This window comes from Phacochoerus africanus, chromosome 7 (genome assembly GCF_016906955.1).
Source record: "Phacochoerus africanus isolate WHEZ1 chromosome 7, ROS_Pafr_v1, whole genome shotgun sequence".
Classification (NCBI taxonomy): domain Eukaryota; kingdom Metazoa; phylum Chordata; class Mammalia; order Artiodactyla; family Suidae; genus Phacochoerus; species Phacochoerus africanus.
In genome coordinates, this window is record NC_062550.1 from 91,436,038 (window position 1) to 91,460,769 (window position 24,732).

The 24,732-nt window shown below is 42.5% G+C and overlaps 1 protein-coding gene across 3 annotated transcripts in view; it reads left to right on the forward strand.

The window, feature by feature from the left end:
* Window positions 1–1,412: 1,412 nt before the first annotated feature.
* NTN4 (netrin 4) overlaps window positions 1,413–24,732 on the forward strand; it is a 112,902-nt gene continuing 89,582 nt past the window's right edge. The window contains exons 1-2 of one of the 3 annotated variants that reach the window (XM_047788243.1): window positions 1,413–1,457; window positions 5,160–5,689. In XM_047788243.1, coding sequence (XP_047644199.1) covers window positions 5,216–5,689 — 474 coding nt within the window. In that variant the 5' untranslated portion in view covers window positions 1,413–1,457; window positions 5,160–5,215. Of the gene's footprint in view, window positions 1,458–1,564; window positions 1,585–2,220; window positions 2,354–5,159; window positions 5,690–24,732 lie in introns of those variants that run through there. The other 2 variants (XM_047788245.1, XM_047788244.1) reach the window with 2 other exon arrangements.

Here is a 24,732-nt window from a genome sequence, read left to right on the forward strand (position 1 = left end):
AGTATATAGCAAGTTTTAACTTAACTCAGTCAAAAACATTTAATGAAAATTTACTATACATCTGGCAGGTTTTCTCAGTTAAGAATAAAAGAAAAACATAATAATGTTTTGTATAGACTCAGTATAAAAGACTTCTTGACCATGAAGTAACTTAGTGTCTTGTTATAGGAAATAGGAACCAGTTACAGAGCAATCAAGGAAGTGTATCATCAAGGCAGGATTGGTACAGATTGTAATGCCCCTGAAACCTGTAATGAAAATGGCGTAGTTCTGCCTCAGTATAGTAGAATCAGAAGTTAATAATAAATGGACATTTTCTTTCTTTTTTTAAAGTTTGCGTTGGTCATTAGGTTAATATTGGTGCTAAGAGCCTTTATTATAATTTCTTATTTATTTGGTAAGAAGAATAACCTGGAGAGGTGTTTCACTGACTCCATCGGGAGTCTGTCTCTAAGACACGAAGAAATCCCCAACACTGCCAATATCTGAAAATTCCGAGAGTTTATTTTCCAAAGTGTTTATATATAAATTGTTGTCCCATACCTTTTCCACTTCCCAGTGTTGGCCAGAATAATTTTAATTTCTCCCAAATGGATGCCAACCTCATCCCAGTCCCTCCTGGGAGACATAAACTTCTTATATATTCCTTGGCGGAGTCATAAATAATATCTACATGTGTTCCAAAGCTCTGAATTGTTATCATCAGTAACACACACAACTGAATGGTATCTGTAAAGGAGTTTTCTGGAAAGCATTAAAAAGCACAAAATGAACACCGCAATAAAAAAGCTGCTTTGTGCTTAACTTTTGCCAATTTCCCTGGATGTGTACATAGACTTCTATTTTCACCGAACTTGCAAAAGTCCCAGACTCAAGGCTACGTAATCGTCTTCCATAAGCGGCCGCCCTGAGCAATCCTGTCCACAATTATCTGCTTGTAGTTGCTACTAAACTGTTCCTCATGAGTTGTTTCACAACATTATTGTTTTGCAGCACAACTGGAGTGAGAGTGCTCGGAAGGACCAAAGAGGTTTTGTTTGTCGTGCCCCTGCCCCTAGAAGGGATGTTCCTAAACTGCGCACCAAGTAATGCTGTGACTCTCCTGGCACCTCGAAGTAAGGAACACCTTTCACATCAAAACCGACACACCTCGGAGAAAGTCAGCATTGGCTGCTGCGCCAAATGCCCTCCTCTGTCCCCGAAAGCCGGCAGCGAAGCGGCGAATGCCCCTCCAGTCACTGCGCTCCCCCTTGCCCGTGACCCTGGCTGGGCGAGGGGTTCCATGCCTGGGTTCTGAGCCTCCGGGAGAAGGGATGGCGGGAGAAGAGGGAGGGCTTGTGTCTGCTGGGGGATGTGGGAAGTAGGCGCTAGCCTGTTTCGCGGTTTTTTAAGCCCCTTGGCGTGCCCTGACCTGAACAAGAGGGAGTCAACTGCTCTCTGGAATGTTCTGGGAGAAGGTGGGAGACTGCTTCCAGAGGAGGCCTGTGGGTGCTGGAGGGCACCGGGGCGGGGGGGTGGGGTGGGGTCACGCAGGGGGAGGTAGGGCCAGAGCCAGGAGTGGCACGAGGGAAGCTGAGGGCCGAGGTGATGGGCGCGCGCGGGGGCTGAGGCGGGCGGGTCGGGCTGGCAGCGAGGCAGCTGGGGCAGCCGGGAGGGCGAGGGGATTCCTCCCCGCGCGGCAGCGGCGACCTGACCGCGCGGGCGACTGAGCCGGGGCTGTCAAGCGAACGCTGGGGGCGGGCGGGAGGAAGGGGTGGAGGTGCGAGGGGAGGAGGGCTGGCACCGGAGCGCCGCGGTGCCGGTGCAATAAAAATGCATCCCATGGAACTGCCCATGGAGAAGGACGGGACCGAGACGCGGCAGCAAGAGGAGGTGGTAAAAGCGGAGGAGGACGCCCAGGAGGCGGTGGCGGCGGCGGCGGCCGGGAAGTGAAAGGTCTCGCAAAGTTCAGCGGCTGCTGCGGGCGCCGAGCCCCGGGCTTGCGGCGGAGGAGCCCTCAGGACTGCTCCACGGGGCAGCGCGGCCAGGCCGGCTATGGTCCCGGGGCTCCCGCCGCCCCCGCGGTGCCCGGGCCCCTCCAGGCCGGTGCGCGAGGGTCATCCCGCCGCCCGGAGCGGCCTCAGCCCGCAGCTCCCCGCCGCCGGCGCCCACTGACCGAGCCTGGCGCCCCAGGAGGAGGAGGAGGAAATAAAGAGCCCCGATTCCTCCCGAGGACTGTTGGCGCTTCATCCCACAGCCGCGAGGGCTCGGCTCCCTCTCGCACCCGCCCGGCTCGGGTCCTCCCGGCTCCTCCCGGCCATGGGGAGCTGCGCGCGGCTGCTGCTGCTCTGGGGCTGCTCCGCGTTGGCCGCAGGTGGGTGGTGACGCTGCCGGGCCCCCACCCCCCTTCCCTCGCTTCTTCTGTTCCCCTCCTTGGGACTCGGGGGTGCAGGGGAGTGCTGGCTGAGAGCGCCGAGCTCAGCTCCCAAGGATGAAATGAGTGGCCATGTTCCGCCTCCTTCCCCGGGTCTCCGCAGTTTAAAATACTATTGATTTTTTTTTGCAACTGCGATACACATGCCCTTGAATAACCCGATATCCTGGGTGCGCCCTGTCGGAGATATCGCGACCTTGGTTTCTTTCTCGGTTAGGGCTTGTAAAAAACTGCCTCTCCACTTCGTCAGGGAACAAAGGACCAAGCTCGCCATCCCCCGGCCCTTCATGGCCTGAGGAATGATGGGGAGGGGTGGCCCAGCGACCCTGGGCGCGCGTGGGCCTGGGCCGCTCTCTTGTTGAGAGCGACTGCCGTCGTCCCCGACCTCATGCTGGGTACTAGGGAGCCAGGTAGGAACACCTGGGGCGAGGTGAGTGCCCCCTCACCGGGGCAGTGGCTGGAACTCTGTGAGACCCCGGGTTGGGACGATAGGTGGTGATCTCCCCGGGTTTCACGGAGCTGGCTAGCCGCCCTTGGAGAATTGGTACCCTGGCCGAGGCTCCGCAGGAGGTCGGAGGCGGGTCTGCTTCCTGTCTCGGTAACTGGACGGCTGGCGGAGGAGCCGTCAGATGCGCTCTCCCTCCCACTCCCATTCAGGCTTCCTTGGGCTGCCCTTGGCCACGGTTTCTAGCTTGCCATTTCTCAATTCGGACCGCTTCTGCTCCTCTTCCTCCCTCTTGTAGGGCACCTGGTCTCCAGTTAGGCGTAAGTGCAGTTCAGGGTGGAAGGAGGAAAGAAAGTGAGGGATCTTTGATGAGCTGGTCTCTCAAACGCATCTCACTTTTGCTCCAGAAAGGGGAGTGTGGGCTGCAGGGATGGACTGATGGAGAGAGAGCATTGGCACACTTCACTTCTCCCTTCCCTCAGCTTCTTCCCTTCCGCCCCCAGAGACCCTGGCACGAAGTAAAAGCCAGGCTTTAGAAACTGCATCCCAAATCAGTAAGATTCTTAGGAGCATCCTTGGTACGCTTTAGATATCTTTGATATGCTGTCCACTGATTATTTATCTGGCTCCAAACTTTTCTGAACTTCGGCTTGGTTTGGGCGGCATCTAAAATTCCCAGTACTTTCCCCAAGGAGCATGGGAAAGTCTAAGCTTTTATTTTAATTCTGCTAATATGCACCCCTGCCTGCACTTTATGTATGCTTCCCCAGCCACAGAATGAACTTTAATAAACCTTTCCCTTTTCAAACCATATTATGGCAAAAACATGCAGGCAATTAAGAGGTTGTAAATAAATATCACAAGGCAAGTGTTTCAAGTCAAAAATACTTGTACAGGCAGTATATGATTTTCTCTGAAATGCTTTACGGGTGAGTCATAGCACACTGTGTGTTTGGGAGGTCCTGGCCACAAGCAACTGTTGCACCAGCTAATCAGAAAAGTGGCAGAGTCCAGGCATTTTGCACACTTGTATTTGACATTTAAAAATATACTACGGAAGCCCCTTCCTTTAGCTGCAAAGGCTATGTGAGGTTCATGATAGTTAATGAGTGTGTGAAATATCTCTTTTTCAGTCTAAGCTGTCATTTGGCTTCTCTAGCTGTACAGTGGTAACCTTTCAGAGGTGTTCTCTCTTAAGAGGCAGCAACATTCAATTTGCTGGAATTTGGGGTTTGACTTCCTTTTCCTTCTTTCCCTCTCTGTTTCAAATTTTAAAATAGATAATTTTGCTTAAGGTATTGATAATTAAAATGACAAGCCCAAATTAAAGGATTACATTATCTACTCAGGACGTTGACAGGGGGATAATGTTGATCATTTTAAGTAATTTTGAAACATTAAGGGCTGTTGGGCCTTTGTTTGAGTGGAAGTGTATGTTTCTTTAAGAAGGTGTTTCAGTTCACAGATAATGTTTAAAGGTGCTATTAGTGGCTGCCAGACTGTAAACATTCTCCTGTTAAGCAAACAGGTAACTACTACATAACCTGTCATAGATAGAAGCACTGGAGAGGCAGAGCGCATGTAAAAGAAACTTTTCTATCATATGGCAGTTTAGAGGGATTTTTCTTAGTCTCATTTACCTAATATTAAAAATAGATATTGCACAATTGCACATCTGAGCTCTAATAGTCCCTAGCTTTGCCTCCCTAAATGCAATCCCATTGTATTTTGATTAACTATCGCATATTACTTTTCCCAGGAAATTGTTTTTATCTTAAAAATATAGTAGAATTCTACATTTCCTCTTTAATGGGTTCTCATAAATATGTTAGGTAATACTAAGGGCTCAAATTATATTTTAAAGACTAAATTGAGTGATCTTAAAACTGTTATTGATTTTGGGTATTATTTATGTCATGACTTCCAAAACAAATGAGTGTATTTTAAATATAGAGGCTATTCAGAAAGCAAGAAAAGGTTAGGCCCGCTATTTCTACCCTAGTGTTTCCACTTTCCTTCCTCTCGCACTTTAGTAAACGGAAGTGATTTTATTTTCTTTTGTGTGAATTTTACATCCAAACATGAAACACACTTGCAGACACACACGTGCACATTCATACACTTGCATATACAAATAGTATAAATGCGGAACAGTCTTCATGCTCAAATTTGGTAAAATATCCTCTTTACTGACAGTCTTGGGCTCTATGGGGATAACCTGACTGTTGAAGATGGACTAGGTGGACAGAAGAGCTTTCCAGATGGGTATGTCTTGAATAACATATGCTTTCCCTTCTCTAGGACTGAACGGAGTGGCTGGACGGAGTTCCCGCTGTGAAAAAGCCTGTAACCCTCAGATGGGCAATTTGGCTTTAGGGAGAAAACTCTGGGCAGACACCACCTGTGGTCAGAACGCCACTGAACTGTACTGCTTCTACAGTGAGAACACTGATCTGACTTGTCAGCAGCCCAAATGTGACAAATGCAATGCTGCCCAGCCTCACCTGGCTCACCTGCCAGCTGCCATGGCAGACTCATCCTTCAGGTTTCCTCGCACGTGGTGGCAGTCTGCTGAGGATGTGCACAGAGAAAAGATCCAGTTGGACTTGGAAGCTGAATTCTACTTCACTCATCTAATCATGGTGTTTAAGTCCCCCAGGCCAGCAGCCATGGTGCTGGACCGGTCCCAGGACTTTGGGAAGACATGGATGCCTTACAAGTACTTTGCAACTAACTGCTCGGCGACGTTTGGCCTGGAAGATGATGTTGTCAAGAAAGGAGCTATTTGCACTTCTAGATACTCCAATCCTTTCCCGTGCACTGGAGGAGAGGTAAGGGCACATGTTTAACTCTACACTGCAAGGAAGGTAGAAAAATGTTACCAGCCCACATTTTTTTTTTTAAAGCATGAAGGTATACTTGTAGTAACATGAATGAAATTAGAATTTTTCATGAGCTTTATTTGTCATAAATGATTTCTCACCCTTAGACATGGATGTGTAGTCATTTTCAAGAAGGTTGCCCACTGGCTAGGTTTCAGTTGGAATTCGAAGATTTAAATTTTTTTTTCATTTTAAGAAAGAGGAGATATGTGACATCATCATTTTACTTTAGAGGCTTAAAAGGCTACTGATTTCTTCAGTTAGTGGGACACTCTGTGCTTCTGAAGGGGCAAGATTTACTGAGAAGGCCTATTCCTGGAACCCATGCTGGTATCTTCCTGTAACAGTTAATATAAATAGGAAGTAAATAAAAACAAAGCCAACGGAGGGAAAAAAAAATCTGTTTGTCAGAAGGATACTTTTGTATAACAGAGGAGTTTTATTGTTAAGATTACAAAAGGCATAGCAAACAAAAGAGAGAGTTTCTTTTCAGATGCAGTAGTTCTTTTTAGACACATAGACACATGGATTCCAGCTTAAGGTCTTAGATCTATTCTGGGCACAAGACCATCTCAATATCATTCTGCAAAATAGCCTCCTTAACTACTAATCCAATTTCTGAATGGTTACTCTTTGTTCTGTATTTCCCCTCCCCTAAGGGAGAAACATGTCTTTTTAACTTGTATGGATGTACCTAGAGAGCCCACACCCCCAACTGTGATATATAAAAACATGGAATTTAGAGAAAATTGAGTGAAAGCAGATTAAGAGCATCAAACACCTTCAACACGTAGATCAAGAAATGTCAATGCAGAAACAAAGAAAAGAAAGAGTATAATGCTTCGAATTCTGGCAACTGACGCAAACACAGAGACTAGACGGTTCTCATTTAGGGATGGTTTTTTCCACCACTATTCCTAGGAAACATTTGGCAATATCTGGAGACAGTTTTGCCCGGGGTAGAGGGAGGACACTGTTGGCACCTAGTGGATGGAGGCTTGGGATGCCACTAAGCCTCCCACAGTCTGCAAGACAGTAACCCCTTCCACTCCCACCCCCAACGAAGAATTATTCGCTCAAAACGTCAACAGTGCCGAAGATGACCAGGTGTTAAGCACACATTCAGTGCATGTATTACAATGGCTACAGAGACTAAGATAAACACTCTTCTAGAAATCATTTCTATTACTATCCACAGCCTTCCCAGGTGATTATCTTTAGTAAACATTTATTGAGCCCCTACTATATGTCAGGCACTCTACACAGTGCTACTAATTCTGTCTGGTTTGGGGAAAAGGGGTACTTGCCGGGGACTGGATGGAAAGATTGGTTTGGGAGCTTCTTTTTCTTCCGACTACTATAGACACATATGGGCTTTTGCAGTGTAATCAAGCTGCTTCTGGGTACACTCTGGAGACCAGGAACGGTGCTGCTGGCACCAGAAAGAATCAAATAGGATGTGGCACAAGCAGCACACAGACTATTTTCCATTCTTTTTCTTCTTTCCAGTCTTCCCTAAAGTTGGCTTAATATTGAAAACCTGTATTGGCCCTGTCATGATGGATATTTAAAAAAATGCCAGGACAGGAAAGAAACAAATAAGTTAGACTTATTGTTTTCTTCTGTGGAGAACACTTTGAGTTGCAAATAAATGAATGGCTTGAACTCTCAAAGGTGCTTTGGAATTGGTCCACAGGCTGGTATCAGTTCCCTACATCTCAGTGCTACTGGGCCCTGTGTATCTATGAAGTAGCAAAAATAGAGCTTCAGTAACCAGATGGCAAGCTTGCTTGCTTAGCAAATATCACACTGAATGTGTTACAACGGCCCAGTGATTATTTAGAGATGACTAAAGTAACATTTCTTATCTTCTTTAAAGGCAAACTACTTCTTTTCATCAGTGCTTTCATCAGATTTCAAGGAGACACTAAAGTTTATGTTACGCAGATCTCTCCATGCGCAGTCACCTTTTATAACCAGTTTTAAAAGTTTTTGTTGTGGTTGTTATTTCAGTCGGCTTATATTTCCATGGTAAGAAGAACTTGAAGTGCCACCTGATTCTATCTAGAGCATTATTTTTGCAAGTGTGCATTAAACTCTCATAGAATTTCTTCCCTTCAGAGACAGGTTTGGGGACGGATCTTTTCCCTCCTGAGCTGGAGTGGAGAAGAAAGCCTTCCTCGAAGATAAGGACCCGAGGAGGCCTCCTTGGCAATGAGGCTCACCTACCTCTCCTTTGTTGCTTTGGAATATTAACTAGTGCTGAGCTACAAATGAATTTTACAACACAGATCTATATCATCAATCACTATTTGAACATTGGGTGATCAGAAAAATAAGCAGGAGTTCCCATCATGGCTCAGTGGTAACCAATCTGACTAGTATCCATGAAGACGCAGGTTCGATCCCTGGCCTCGCTCAGTGGGTTAAGGATCAGATGATATTGCAGTGAGCTGTGGTGTAGGTCACAGATGCGGCTCAGATCCTGCACTGCTGTGGCAGTAGTGTGAGGCTGTCAATTGTAGCTCCGATTTGACCCCTAGCCTGGGAACCTCCATATGCCCTGGGCATGGCCCTAGAGAGCTAAAAAATAAAGTAAAATAAAATAAAAATAAAATGACTTTAAAAATTAAAAAAGAAAAATAAGCAAATTAATCTAGCATCAAATAAGTAGTCTCAAATTTCATTTATTCTGTATTTTTAATACTATAGACCTGTATCTTCCTCCATTCTAATTAAGACCTCTTAGGACTTCTCTGGGTATTATCCTACTACTCAGGCTAACGTAAGTATCTCCCAGACTTAATTTGTTTCCATTGTTCATTCTAAAATATTTCTTTGGGATTTTAAGGCCTCAGAGAGTTCTGTAGCTTCACGTTTAAGAAATCAGATACATCCATCTTCAGAGCTTGAAGGCACTAGTCATCTGAAAGAGGGTTTTTAAAATATAGGCCCCCAACTTCACCCAGAGTACTTTTAAAAATAGGTTAAATCTACTACACAGGAACTTTCTAAACTGGTCGGCAGTTTTGAAGAATGGGATATGATTATCCTAAAATGTGACTCCTTTGCAGGAGAGAAGACTGAAGCTCAGAGGTAAGGCAATTTGCCCAACGACATAGTCAGTTATGTGACGGAGCTAGGACGGAATTACAAGCCTCTGACTGTAGGTGTAGCATTTGTTTCATAAAACCATGTTCTTTGTCCAGAGACACATGCCTGCCTTTCTCCTTGCTCACTCGCGCACAGTCGCCGTTCATTTGGATGTGACCCGAAGGTAAAAAAGAGCGTACCAAACAGCTTGCTCCTGAGCAGGAATGTCCTCTGAGATGTCAGTGATGCTCTGGGAATAAACGCTTCCATGGTCAGAATCGAAAGACTGACTGGGTCTAACACGATCAGACATGTATAAATACATAAATAATCTCATTATGTGTCCTGGGTCTCCAAGGGGGGTGTATAGGAGGGGACATGGCCAGACTTCCTTGTCCATGCACTCCTCTTTTTGCGCAGCTCTGTTTACTCTCTTTCTGGACTCTAGAGATCCAGCGAGCACACTTGGGAAATGCAGGGGTGAAGGTATTAAGTGTTCCCCAAATCCTGGTAAAAGGCACAGGCAGGGGGAGATGTTGTTCAAGGGGTACAACGTGTCGTTCACACGACAGGAATAAATTCTGACAACAATATGTCGATCGATCGTTAACGAGACTTGATTGTATACTTGACATTTGCTAAGAGGGTGGATCTTTTTTTTTTAATTGAAGTAGCAAGAGGGTAGAGCTTAAGTGTTCTCACCACACACACACACACACACACACACACACACACCCAAAACATGGTGACTGTCTGAGGCGATGGGTATGTATTAGGTTGAATGTGGCAGTTATTGCACAATATATTGTTATATTGCATTGATATTGCATCAGTGTCTATCAATTCATCACGTTTTACACCTTTACTACATACCATTCTTAATTTTCAAATATAGGTTAATTAAAAGAAAAAGAGGCACAGCCAGCCTGGTGCTTGGCATGGTCCTGGGAGTGGGGTGGGGAATGAGGAGGTAGAAAACAAACAACTAAGTAGAGTATACAGTAAGCCAGAGCGTGCTAAGTACTATGGAAAAAATAAAGAAGGGCAGGGGATGGCGAATGCTGGCAGGGAAGGGCTTGCTGTTTTTAAAACACATTGAAGGATTTGTGTTTGATGGAAGAGACGGGAACAAGAACTCTGAGTTCCTGGCAAGTTTTCAGGAGTGAACAAAATCTGTAATTAAGGGTCTCATTTCTTTCTATCTGTACATATGGGAAAATGAAGTTCTGTATTAAAATGACAAACGCTGGTAAAAATCCCTCTTGCTAGGGTTTCTTAAATGAGAGCATTTGAAAAGGAACCTGAATGTCATCAATGGAAAAGCACATGACTGATGAGTAATCTGAAGCCTGGAGAGAGTTAAGTGACTTGTGTACAATTACTCAGCTGAAATCCGTGTTTCCTGACTTCTAGCCCAGTGCTATTTCCACTATACTAGTCTGAGATTCCTCTATGCCAAGCCATGCAGTGTGGAAGATAACAGAACCTATATATATTCCTTTCCTTCTCGGTCCTTCCCATATGCCAGACATTCTACAGAGTGCCCTGCATCCTTTATTTTCACAAGAACCCTGTTAACTGGGTACCAATATTGACCCCATTTTGTCAACAAAGTACCTGAGACAGTGAGTCAGAGCAACTTGGTCAGTTTAAATAAATAATGAGCTAATCTATGCCAGAGCTGGGATGATTAGCTTGCTTTAAAATTATTTATATGATTAGGTTTTATTATAATTCCAAAATTTAAAAAGACAAACAAAACTAAATTGCTCTGGCAATGATTAAACTATAAAACCTACAGTTTAGTTGATAATGCACAACATGGTTGTGTGAACCTTGCATAATGAAGCTAATATTTTTTTACATCAGATAGAAAAATAAAAGTAAAGACTCTTTGCACTTAATGTTACTTAGATGATTTAAAATTAGTTATATGAGTATCACAGCTCTTCAGTACCATTTAGCATACTTTCTATTTGATTGGTTTATTTGTTGGGGGAAGGGAAATACTTTTTATCTATTGCTAACTGCTTTAAGTAATTTTCCTAGCTATAGTCATCAGTGTATTAACATTATGCTTTGAAGCATATTCTCAGCTCTAATTTTGTTGAACTTCCTTGAAAATAAAATGTCGTATATATTTGTTTAGAGTGCTTCGATTATCCACACCCTGGGGCGACTCCCTTCCTGTAGGGGCAGGGCTTGAAACTTGTAATAGCACATTAAAAAAAAAAAATGCCTTTAGTTTAACCCACAGGGTGGTTATCAATTAAAATTATTTGAAGAAGCTGTATAAAAATTGGAATACACCTAGAGATTAAATCAATAAACTTTGATTTATTGATTTCAAAGGCTAGATTCCCCACCCAATACCTTCTTTCCAGCTATTACCAAAAAAAAAAAAAAAAAAAAAATCTGTTTCTCATCTGCTTGTTTCACATTTCATGGTTTAACTTTGCCAATAATTGCTTGAAATATTCTGGAAACTTTGAGAGGTCTGATTGCAAAATGCCGAGTAGTAACTGATGATTCATGTTGAAAATTTAAAGCCAGACAGTGAAAAGCAGACACCTGGAGGTCAGGTATATCTGGGCATGCAGGGCAGCTTCCTACCAGGGAATGGAGAACACAACCACTCTCTCTCACTGTATTCACTCTGTGGCTCCCAGACCCCCAACCTCTGTACCTAGCGCAGATCCCCAAAAGGCACAAATGTCCAAAATACATTTGTGGAATTGAATTATATGAAAATAACTATAAAATGATAATACATATAATCATTAAATGATAATGTTTACTATGTTGGATATTACACAACTCCTAAGTATCCTTTGAAACTAGTCATGATTTGTTCCTTCTTACTACAAATATTTATATAGTGTCTCTTATGTGCCAACTATTTTAGGAACTGGGGATTCAGAGCAAAAAGTCAAAAATTCCTTCCCTTGAGCTTATGTTCTAAATGTAAGGTACTAAACAAGGTAAGTAAAATATATGGCGGATTAGATAGTAATCGCTGTTAAAAAGGCAGGGAAGAGGGCTGGGAAGTAGGGAGGGGTTGGAAAAGTTTAGGCAGGGCTCCAAGGGAAAGCCTCCCTGGGACTTTTGAATAAGGACCTGAAGGGAAGCAGAAATGAGTTGTGGGCATATCTAGGGGAGGATCTGAGGCCCTGAGGAAGGTGCCTCATGCTGTTAGGACAGCGAGGGGCTAGTGCGGAAGCAGAGGGGTTGAGGTGCTGTGTAACAGGAGAGGTCAGAGGTCAGAGAGAGAATGGGAAGGGTGGGAGATTATGTGGAATCTCATAGGTCGGTGCCTAGGGTGCCCAGGATTACACCTAAATCAATGAAAGCCTGTTAGTTATTTCATAGCCTTCCCTTTCATTCTCAGAGTGGTCCCGATTTGGACCGTAAGTTACTATAAAGTCGCTGGGTTTTATTCTGAATGATATTGGAAACCATTAGAGGTTTTAAGCAGACGGGCAATATGATTAATTTATTTTTAATAGGATTTCTCTGGTTTGTGTGTTAAGACCAAAGGAGGAAGCAGGGAGACCATTTAGAATGCTGTTGCAGTAATTCAGGCTAGATCTGATGGTACATGCATAGAGGCTGTGGTGGAAATGGTGAAAAGTGGTCAAATTCTGGATCCGTTTTATGCATAAAGCCAACAGCATTTGCTGGCAGGTTGGAGGTAGGCTGTGAGAGCGAGAGAGGCGAGGATATTTTTAGCCTGAGCACCTGGAAGAATGAGATAGCCAGTTACTGAGGTGGAGAACTCGAGGCAGAGCAGATTTAGAGAGGATGGCCAGGAGCTCATATTTGGACATGTTAGGTATGAGTTGCCTGTGAGACATCCAAGTGGAAATACTGAGTAGGCAGTTGGATCTGTGAGTTTAAAGTTCAGAGGAGAGGTCTGGACTAAATATATAAATTTGGGAGTCATGTGTAGAGATGATATTTAAAGCCATGAAACTGGATGAGATCATCAAGGGAGTGGGTGTGGACAGAAAAGAGGAAAGTCCAAGAACTGAGCTCAGGGGAGGATCAAAGTTAGTCCATCAATGCTGCCATTACCAAAAACACTTTTGCAACTTCCAAGGCTTATACAAGAAGCAGTCTTACCAATCTGTGGTCCAATGGCTGTTTAATTAAGCAACAACATGAATGTGAGTAACATTGACTTGCCACAGTTGAAACAGTGGGTACAGATTCTAAAATGAAAAGTGAAAGGAAAGGCAGAGAGTCGCAACTTTAGTTTTTCAAAAGATGAACCAAAACAAATAGGGAGAAGTGAAAGCACTGAACAGACAATGAATGATGATAGAAAAGGGAGAGAGAACAGTGTGGTGGAGAAATACACTTTTGAAAATACCATGCTGAAAGAGAAATGCTGATTTGCAGATTTTAGCAGCCTCACATTTTATCCTGACTCATCCAGCTTTGACTCCTTTTTTGACCCCAAATCCCAGGGATAGGAGCAATTTTGGGGGATGATTAAAAAAAAGTCATTTTAATGCCGAGCTATCACTGTATTGGAAATGAAATTAAAATGTAGCATTGTACCCATTTTACCTGCTTAGTGTGTTGTGACATTTGATTTGCAGAATGTGACGGAGAACATCTACCTAAGGTAACAGTGCTGTGCAATTAAACCTATGTATGTAAAAGTATTTACATTTTCAGAGTCTCAAAAACTATTAATGTTTTAATTAATGTTTACTGTGTTCATGTGTAATCTGTTAAGGAGGAGAAGAGAAAACCATCCTTTAGACATCTTAGCAGAATGTACCAGTTTCTCTGTTGGGCATTTTGCATACATTTCACTTTATCTCTAAGAAACAAATTCTTTTCCCGGATGGTTTGTCTTGTTAACAAAGAAAATCAAAATAATGACTCTCTTTCTATGTCATACTTCACTTCTCTTCCTAACGTTCCTGCAACTGAAAGAGGAGCAGAAGCCTTTCAAGGCATCAGCTGTGTTTGCCAATGTTACTTTACACTTCGTAATCACAGTTCCTAAACCAAGCAAAAAGTTATGAAAAACATTCAAATGCTTTCTGTGTGACATCATTTGCACTAACACTCTATCTTTCAGCAGCTACTGAAAAAGGTTTCGGTGTTTTAAAATTAAATTGAAGAGAGTAAATTTAATCACACTCTTAGCTGCTTAATCTCCATTAAGAATTTGTGTTTCTTTTTATTTCAGCCAACCTGACCTTTCCGAGGTCTTCGAGGTTTTCCATCAGTTTCTTTTGTAACTGATGCTACATTTCTCTCATATGCTGTGTCCCAATAAATAACCCCCTAACCCCACCCCACCTTCAAATAAAAAGCAAAGGTAAATGGAGACCACACAAACCAGTGCTCTGTCAGGAGAACTAGGCACCTCACTTTCCAACAACCCATATTTCCCATCTCAATCCACTCAAAGGGATAGGACTCTACACTCGCACTGCTGTAACAGTAGCTCCCTTTCTGATGAGTATCAGAGTTCAGAAGAAGAGGGATCCTTTCTGGGGCAGGGGGTAGAGTGAAGCGGTGTAGTTTGCAAAAACATAAAACTTCTGCTTTCCAAATCCCTAACTCCCTTTCTTCCCACAGCGCTATAAATTCCTATTTTTTACTTCTGGCCACTTTTCTGATTTTTATTTCTTCCCTCTAATAATCTAGTTATGTCACATTAGGCCACTTCTTTTATCTCTTCTCTGGCCCCCAAATACCTATTTGCATGCAAAAATAAATATGATACCTAGCTTGCTCCCATGAATTTCTCTCTGGAATCTTCTATTTGTTCTCTCAAGACCATTGCCCCCTTGTCTTTCCATCACATCCTGATTCTAGATCAGTTCTGCTGTTTGCCTTCTTGCTCCTCCAGCTAAACAGCTGAACACTAGTGGGGAAAATAATAACAACTGTGCTGAGAGACGCCTCTACAAATTGGGGTTTTCCAGCCTGAATTTGGCCCTCAGATTTCTCTGGAAACCCTTTTTCCTTCAGCTCCCTTTCGTCCTTTTCACTTCTTTCAAAGTGTCTTCTCTCCCTAAGACCCCTTCTCACACCTGTTGCTTGCTCTCAGCCAAAGAGCTTGCCTGTTACTTCACTGAGCAAATAAAAACCTAAGCAAATGGCATCTCTGTCTCACCCAGAAAGGCCCGTCAAGGTAAAAACTGAAATCCATTCTCGATTCCTTTCCCTCCTTCACCCAGCCTTAGTCTTTCCCCAGGGCCTTCCCATTCTGCTACAGGAGTCTCTCCTGAGTACGGATGCTTCTCTCCATCCCTACAGCTAAGAATGGTGGTGCAGACTATTCTGTGCATTATTGCAATGTTCTCCTGAAGGTTCCTCTCTATTCTGACTTGCTTGCTCCCCAATCTATTCTCTACACCACACTCGGAAGGATTTTTTTTTTTCTTTTTTGGCTGCCCTGTAGCATATGGAGCTCCTGGGCCAGGGATCAAATCTGCCCCAAGTTTCAATTGTTAACCCACTTTGCTGGGCTGGGGATCAAACCTGCCCCCGATCCTGGCACTCCAGAGATAACACCAATCCGCTTCTGCCACAGTGGGAACTCCTGAAGGATCTTTATGAAATCCAAAATGGCACATCCCTTCAGTGACTCTCCAGTTTCCTTATAACCTAGTCCAACTTTTCTTTCTTTCTTTTTTTTTTTAAGGGCCAAACCAGTGGCATATCAAAGTTCCCAGGCTAGATGTTGAATCAGAGTCATGGCTGCCTGCCTACACCACAGCCATAGCAACACCAGATCCGAGCCACATCTGTGACCTACGCCACAGCTTGCGGCAGTGCAGGATCCTTAACCCACTGATAGAGGCCAGGGATCAAACCTGCATCCTCATGGGTACTAGTTGGGTTCCTAACCTGCTGAGCCACAGCAGGAACTCCTAGTCCACATTCTTTAAGGTGGCGTGCTCTAGGCCCCTTCTGAATGCCCAGTCCCTCATCTCTCATCTCTGCCTCTTACCTCCCAGCCTCCAGCTCTATCTATTGAACTACTCGTATTACTCCAAGGTGCCATGCTCTTTTTCATCCTCTGACCCTTGCACACAGGCATCTTTTCCCTGAGCTCTTCCTCGCTTCTGCTCCTCTCCCAGAGTCCTATCTCTCATCCACTTAGCTAAGTTGTTGCTCAAGTAATTTTTGGATGGATGAATGGAAGGATAGATAATTCCTACTCATCCGTAAGGACTTTGCCTAAACTTCACGAGCTCTTCCCAGATTCTGGGTTAGGTGCACTATGTACGTGCATCACACATGTACACCCTTAGCACCGGTTCACCTCTATCTTGCCATTTATCACATCGTTGTACGAGCTCCTTAAGATGGTCTAGACCACACGCCAAGAAACACTACCCTAGCATCCAACATGTTTCCTGACATTAAATAGCTGCTTAGCACATACATGAACTCTGAAGCATCACTGTCATTAATATTATCAGTAATAACTATCTATTGCTTTTTGCTATTTAATTTATGGCGGAGTACCTGGTGTGCTGACACCCTAAATGGTCTGAGAGATGACTTGCTAAATAGCTGTTGAGTTAGCCATTTAGTACGACAGATCCTAAGGCAGATAGTTGATTAGTACAGTTTCTCAACAAGGACAGTGTTCTTCCATCCCTCTGCAAACCCAAACCACAGGCTCTATTCCTAACCTACAACGGCCTGGCGTAAAGGGTTGCAGTTTAGATGTAAAGGTACAAATCTATCAACATTCTTGGAAGTGGTGGAAAGTACATGCGAAGTTTACCGAGGGATTTTGTTGAGGTTTTTCCTCAGTATCATTGGAAATGACTGGAGAGGGGCTTCTGCTTCTGCTGCTGCAGTGCTTCCAGGTGGGCTTTTTTCCACAATGCTGGGCTAGGTGCAGAGGCGGTTGTTTTGTGATTCTGGAGGACAATTACCTGTGACACTACCTCTGGATAAACCTGTGCAACTATTTGGTTCACTCAGATAAACTGCTAAGCTTGTTATTCCTTCTCCCTAAGAACTGCTATTTTGGGAGGACCTGTTGTGGCTCAGTGAGTTAAGAACCCGGACGAGAGGGTTCGATGCTTGGCCTTGCTCTGTGAGTTAAAGATCCAGCGTTGCTGCAAGCTGTGGTGAAGGTGGCAGATGTGACTCAGACCTGACATTGCTGTGGCTGTGGCTGTGGCCAGTAGCTGCAGCTCTGATTAGACCCTGAACCTGGGAACTCCCATGAACCGCAGATGCAGCCCAAGGGGGAAAAGATTATTTTAAAAAAAACCCCAAAAAACTGCTATTTCAAGTAAGCCAAATCCTACTCACCTTCATTTCTTGACTTAGGAGGAGAAACTAGCTTTGAAGAGAGCTTTATTTAAAGAAAGAATATTTATGCTTTTCTTTGAAGAAAAAAAAAAAAAACCATCCTAAAATACAAAAAACTTGTAAGCTATGCTTCTTTCCTATTACCGGAGCTTCATTGTAGTATAGTCCTGACTCCAGGGTGTTCTGTCTGAGTGGGACTTTCATTTATTTTTAAATAAATTTTATTGGAGTATGGTTGATGTAGAAAGTTGTGATAGTTCCAGGTGTACAGCAAAGTAAATCAGTTATACAAATACATACATCCATTTCTTTTCCGATTCTTTTCCTACATAAGCTATTACACAGTATTGTGTAGACTTTCCTGTGCTATGCAGCAGGTCATTGCTACTTATCTATTTTATATACAGTAGTGTGTATATGTCAGTCCCAATCTCCTAATTTATCCTTCCTGCCCCGCATTTCCCCTTCGGTAACTATAAGTTTGTTTTCAAAATCTTTGAGTCTTTCTGTTTTGTAAGTTCTTTTGTATCACTTTTTGTTAGATTCCACATATTAGTGATCTCATACGATATATGTCTTTCTCCGTCTTACTTCATTTAGTATGATAATTTTTAAGTCCATCCATGTTGCTGCAGATGGCATTCTTTCACTCTTCTTGTGGCTGAGTAATATGTCATTGTGTATATGTACCACATCTTCTTTATCCATTTCCTCTGCTGATGGACATTTAGGTTGCTTCCATGCCTTGGCTACTGTAAATAGTGCTGCAGTAAACACTGGGATGCATGTATCTTTTTGAATTATTTCTCCAGACATATGTCCAGGAGTGGGATTACTGGATCATCTGGTAGGACCATATTTAGTTTTTTTTTAAGGAACCGCCACACTGTTCTCCATAGTGATTGCACCAGCTTACATTCCTGTCAGCAGTGTAGGAGGATTCCCTTTTCTCCACACCCATTTGCTGCTTGTAGATTTTTTTTTTCTTTTTTTTCTTTTTTAGGGTCGCACCCTCAGCACATGGAGGTTCCCAGGCGAGGGGTCAAATTGGAGCTGTAGCTGCTGGCCTACACTACAGCCACAGCAATGCCAGATCCAAGCCACATCTGTGGCCTACACCACAGCTCACGGCAACATCAGGTCCTTGATCCTCTGAGCGAGGCCAGGGATCGGACCTGCATCCTCATGGATCCTCGTTAGATTCGTTTCTGCTGAGCCACGACGGGACCTCCACTTGCAGATTTTTTGATGATGGCCATTCTTATTGGTGTGAGGTGATACCTCACTGTAGTTGTGATTTGCATTTCTCTAATAATTAGTGATGTTGAACATCTTTTCATGTGTTTTTTGGCCATCTGTGTGACTTCTTTGGAGAAATATCTACATAGATCTTCTGCCCATTTTTGATTGGATTTTTTTTATCGTGATATCAAGCTGCATGAGTTGTTGGTATATTCTGGCAATTAATTCCTTGTCAGTCGCTTCATTTGCAAAGATTTTCTCCCATTCTATGGGTTGTCTTTTCATTTTGTTTATAGTTTTCTTTGCTGTGCAAAAGCTTTTAAGTTTAATTAGGTCCCATTTGTTTATTTTTGTTTTTATTTTTATTACTTTAGGAGGTGGATCAAGAAGGATATTGCTGCAATTTATGTCAAAGAGTGTTCTGCTTGTTTTCCTCTAAGAGCTTTATAGTATCTAGTCCTGTGTTTGGGCTTTGAGTTTATTTTTGTGCATGGCGTTAGAGTGTTCCAACTTCATTCTTTTACATGTAGCTTTCCAATTTTCCCAGCACCATTTATTGAAGATGCTGTCTTTTCTCTATTGTATATTCTTGCCTCCTTTGTCATAGATTAATTGACCATAGGTGTGTAGGTTTATTTCTGAGCTTTCTATTCTGTTCCACTGATCTATATTTCTGTTTTTGTGCCAGTACCATACTGTTTTAATGACTGTAGCTTTGCAATAAAATCTTAAGTTGACTGGGACTTTTAAACTGCTGTCTCTTAAAGTATAAAAAAAAAATCACTGAAAGGTAAAGAAGGGATTTCCATGGAAAACTGCACATGTATGAAAAAAGCCAACCCTCAGAATGGTTGGAAAGTATGGTATGGTGGAGAGAGAAAGGGATCAGGGAACACTAGGCCAACCCTAGAGGCTCAGGTCAGATTATACAGGGTCTAGTGTGTGAAGTATTTTGGACTTGATCCTGTGGGTAGTGGAGAGCAATCAATAGTTCTTCCGGGTAGGAATGACATAGTCAGAGCTGTTTAAGAAAGACAACTCGGGGAGCAATGTGAAAGATTCTTGAGTAGAAAATACAAGATTAAACTTAATAGTGATAAATTCTTCTTTGCAAAAATCAGCTGTGCTACCATCAAAGAGGTGTCACTTATCAACTATTTATGTGAAAAAGACCTGAGGGTTTCAACTGACTGTAATCTCAATGTGAGTAACAATACATCATGACTGCCAAAAAAGCTAATGCAATCTTAGGCTGCATTAATAGAAGAATAATGCTCCAAACAAAAGAGAATAGTCCTTCTGTTGTGTTCCCTAGTCAAAGCATAGCTAGAATATTATGTTCAGGTCAAGATATTCCTATTTAGAGAAAGCTGAGCAGAATGGGTGAGATCAATTAGAAACCTCATTATATAATGAACAATTAACTTCGGATATTTCGCCTATGAGAGGATTTATGGATGTTCAGGAATTGCTAGCATTCTTCAGATGTTTGAAGAGGGATTAAATGGACTCTGATGTTTTCAGAAGGCAAGGGTTTGACCAAAGAAAGGCTTTCTTAAAAACTGGCTGTAGCCAAAAGACAAAGTGAGATCCCTTGAGTTTCTCATCCCATGAAATGCTTCAGCAAGGGCTGAATGAGCCTCTGTGAGAGATGTTACAGAGAAGATATTGCGTACGGATTTGGAGGTTTGTCCTGGGACCCTTTAATGTCTCTTCCACCTCCGATACACAGAATATGCCACAGAAAATTCTTTATATCCAAACTACTCCAATAGCAGAGGTCTTGTGTTACATACTGCTTAGCTAGTGTCTTCCTGCTAGCTAGGGAGATGCCCTCAATTTGGGGCAAACTTTTTGAGGAGATCTCATTTCTTGCAAAATAAGTGGTCCTTATTCTTAATAACTTAACATAAGAAAGCCACTTAACTGCTAAAGAAAGGGGTGACAGGAGAAAAAGATATGGGTCTTTACTCTGAGTCTCTTACTTTGTAGTAATAGATGATCTTACTTACAGCTTATATTACTAGATGCAATGTGGTAGCATAAGTGTAGGAGTTGGGGTTCTATATCAGGTCCATCAGCAGGTTCTGGTGGTTGTAGGTTGGTTCTCACCTCCACTATTACTTCATTTATTTATTTTGCTTTTGCTTTTTAGAGCTGCGCTTACAGCATATGGTGGTTCCCAGGCTGGGGGTTGAATCGGAGCTGAAGCTGGTGGCCTAGACCACAGCCACAGCAGTGCAGGATCCGGCAGTGTTGGATCCTTAACCCACTGAACGAGGCCAGGGATTGAACCCACATTCTCATGGATACTAGTCAGGTTCTTAACCCGCTGAACTACAGTGGGAACTTCCATTGTTGCCACTTTAATTCAAGCTACCTCATTCTCATACCCAGACGTCTTAAGTAGCTTAAACAGATCTCCCTTTAATTTAGGGTCTTAGACTCTTCATTTGTAAATTGAATCAATGTGAGAAAGGGTAAAATAAAGCACATTTAAATGTGTTTTATAAATGGCTAAGTACTATATAAATGCTAATTGTTATTAACAAGAGAATTCAACTACATTATTAGTGAAGTGGACTTTTGGGTCAGTTCATCCAGTCATTCAGCAAACATTCAGAATGTGTTTAGAACTATCTCGGGCTCTGGGGATACAGTAGTAAACAAGAATAGACACAAAATGCTAAAATCTAAAGCCCAGGCGCGTGACTTGCAAATAATTTTTTTTAGAACACAAACCACTTTTAAGTCAGGGACATCCCATACCAACACTGACTAGCTGTCAGTGTTTTTCAAGAGCATCAAGGATCTGCACTTTTCTTAGTGCTTTTAGACAGATAATTAGTTAGAGAACATCAGTCTTGGCCATTTAGTGGTAGATAGAACGAATTATACACTTTTTATTAGCCGAGAGCCCAGTCATCTTTACAAACAGGCAAAGAAGACTATGAGTTAGATTTAGAGAAAAACGAACGAATCAGATGTACAAAGAACAAATCGTGTTTCTTCACTCCATATTTAGTTCTACATATCTCTTGTGACTCTATAGATTCTTTTAAACTACATTATGAGTGTCAAGTACAAGATAAGGAACTAAGTTTTAAATGATACTTTAATTTTCATTTATTTTTTTTTTTCATGGCCATACCTGAAGCATATGTAACTTCCTGATCTGTAGCTGTGGCATTGCTGGATCCTTTAACCCATGGCTGCCACGCCAGGGATTGAACTCATGCATCTGCAGCAACCTGAGCTGCTGCAGTTGGATTCCTAACCCACTGCACCACAGAAGGAACTCTTAGAGATATTTTTAGATGGCAAAGTTATGTTAAGACAGCAGTATGAGCTTAAAGTAAAACTTCTTATCAAAACTGAAAAAAAAGGTATCCACCCACATCTTGTTGATGTTTCAGACTCAAGGAGGAATTCTCAAGTGGTCTCAGGAAGAGACTCCTCTGTAGTGAACAGAGAGTGAGTGAGCAAAGTTCAATTCCTGGCCTCAGTCTGTACTTTCTATTTGGACCTGCCTTTATTCTTTTGTTAAGAATAGATACTCTTCATGATTTTGTACAGTAGGTTTGTTGTTAAGATTAATGTTTTTTTTTTTAAATAATATGCTTGAAAAAGTCTCTCTTGATGTCCTGTTCAAGTTAGGGAATTATAACATGTTTAAAAGATTATCAATTTGAAATACAGTAACTAGAGTAGGTGGAAAACACCTGTTTTCTAAGAACTTTATAAAATACACATCAGACACGTGTGAAATTCATGGGCCAGAAGTTCAGTGATGTATTATTTCTGCTCCTTTTTAGTTCCCCCCTTGTAAAAGCTCATTGAGAAAGCACATAGCTACTTCCGGATGGTCTAGCAAGTGCTGTAAGTGTAACCGGAGGATATGTTACTTGTGGAGCTGGCCCCTGGTACTTTCATCCTCAAAGGTTGTTTTAATCTCTTGGTCAGTTTCCAACCAGTCACTCTGATCACTTCAACTGCTTATGGAAACATGGGGAATCAATTCCGTTCGTACAGAGCTACTGAATATTTAGACTGCCGTGGCCTCCTCCCAACCCCTCTTTGTTACCTCAGCCTTACCTGCCAGTTTGCCTGGTAGTTTGGGTGGTGTTTAACCAGAAATATTATTTTCTCGTGAACTAAATAATGTAATGACAAATGCTATGGGAATATACAGATAATACCACAACATTTTATTCAGATATAGAAGGGATTCTTTTTTTTTTAATAATTTTTTTTATTTTCCCACTGTACAGCAAGGGGGTCAGGTTATCCTTACATGTATACATTACAATTACATTTTTCCCCCAGCCTTTCTTCTGTGGCAACATGAGTATCTACACAAAGTTCTCAATGCTATTTAGCAGGATCTCCTTGTAAATCTACTCTAAGTTGTGTCTGATAAGTCCAAGCTCCCGATCCCTCCCACTCCCTCCCCCTCCCATCAGGCAGCCACAAGTCTCTACTCCAAGTCCATGATTTTCTTTTCTAAGGAGATGTTCATTTGTGCTGGATATTAGATTCCAGTTATAAGTGATATCATATGGTATTTGTCTTTGTCTTTCTGGCTCATTTCACTCAGGATGAGAGTCTCTCGTTCCATCCATGTTGCTGCAAGTGGCATTATGTCATTCTCTTTTATGGCTGAGTAGTATTCCATTGTGTATATATACCACCTCTTCCGAATCCAATCATCTGTCGATGGACATTTGGGTTGTTTCCATGTCCTGGCTATTGTGAATAGTGCTGCAATGAACATGCGGGTGCACGTGTCTCTTTTAAGTAGAGTTTTGTCCGGATAGATGCCCAAGAGTGGGATTGTGGGGTCATATGGAAGTTCTATGTATAGATTTCTAAGGTATCTCCAAACTGTTCTCCATAGTGGCTGTACCAGTTTACATTCCCACCAACAGTGCAGGAGGGTTCTAGAAGGGATTCTTTCCTCCCCTTCTCTACCTCCCAAAATAATGGCATTAGAACTGCAGTCTTGCCTCCTGTTTTACTATGATTGTAAATGAGTGCTCAGGAGGCTACACAAATAATATTTACACAGTGAATTCATTTTTTATTTTCATACCACTGTCTCCATTTATCAACTCAATTTCTTCCCAAATAGCTGTTTTGAAATACTATAGATCTTTTAAAATCTGAATATACCTTAGGTTACAGAAACATCTTTGAAATGCATTTGGATTGAAAAAGAACTGAAAAAAAAAAAATGTTCAGCAGTAGAGATTAGAATTTGTTTGACACCTTAGAGGGGGAGATGTGATGAAATTAGTGTCATCAGGAGTTTCTGTCTTGGCGTAGCGGAAACGAAACCGACTAGGAGCCGTGAGGCTGCAGGTTCCATCCCTGGCCTCGCTCGGTTAAGGATCCGGCGTTGCCATGAGCAGTGGTGTAGGTCGAAGACACAGCTCAGATCTGGCGTTGCTGTGGCTCTGGCCTAGCCTGGCAGCAACAGCTCCAATTACACCCCTCACCTGGGAACCTCCATGTGCCGCAGGTGCCGCCCTAAAAAGACCAAGGACAAAAAAAGAAAAAGAAATTAGTGTCATCAATAGCTTACATATATAAATAAAACAGAGGTCATCTGCTACCTAGCCAGAGTGGTAAATGGTCTAGAAACTATGTGATATGAGACACTGCAGATATTTTACCTGGAAAATTAAAGTTAAACTGGAGTTCCCATTGTGGCTCAGAGAGTTAAGAACCTGACTAGTATCCATGAGGATGTGTGTTTGAAGGACTTCCTTATTGAACTTTTTGAAGATAAAATATTTTGTATAGCTCCAAGATCAGTATTAGAAGTTACAGAGGACAGATCCTAGCTTAACACAGAGGACTTTTTTTTTTTTGGGGGGTCTTTTTAGGGCTGCACCCGAGGCATGTAAAAGTTCCCAGGCTAGGGGTTGAATGGGAGTTGTAGCTGCCAACCTACACCACAGCTTAAGGCAATGCCAGATACTTAACCCACTAAACAATACCAGGGATTGAACCCACATCCTCATGGACACTAGCTGGGTTCTTAACCTGCTGAGCCACAATGGGAACTCCCAACACAGAGGAAATTTTTGATAATTAGAACCATCAAAAAATGAAACATGCTGTCAGATGAGGGTATGAGATCCAGTAGAGAATAGATGGAAATTAGCTATTCTAGCAGAACGTACAGCATTGAGAAATTTGGCCTAAATGGCCTCTATTCTGCTCCTATTTAAAAAAAATATTTCGAACTGTTTTCTAACACCATGTTTAGCAGAGCTCGCTCAGTTTTCAGGAATTAGGGAACAACTGAAATCCTATGTATGATGGATTTTTCTTATTCGGTTTTA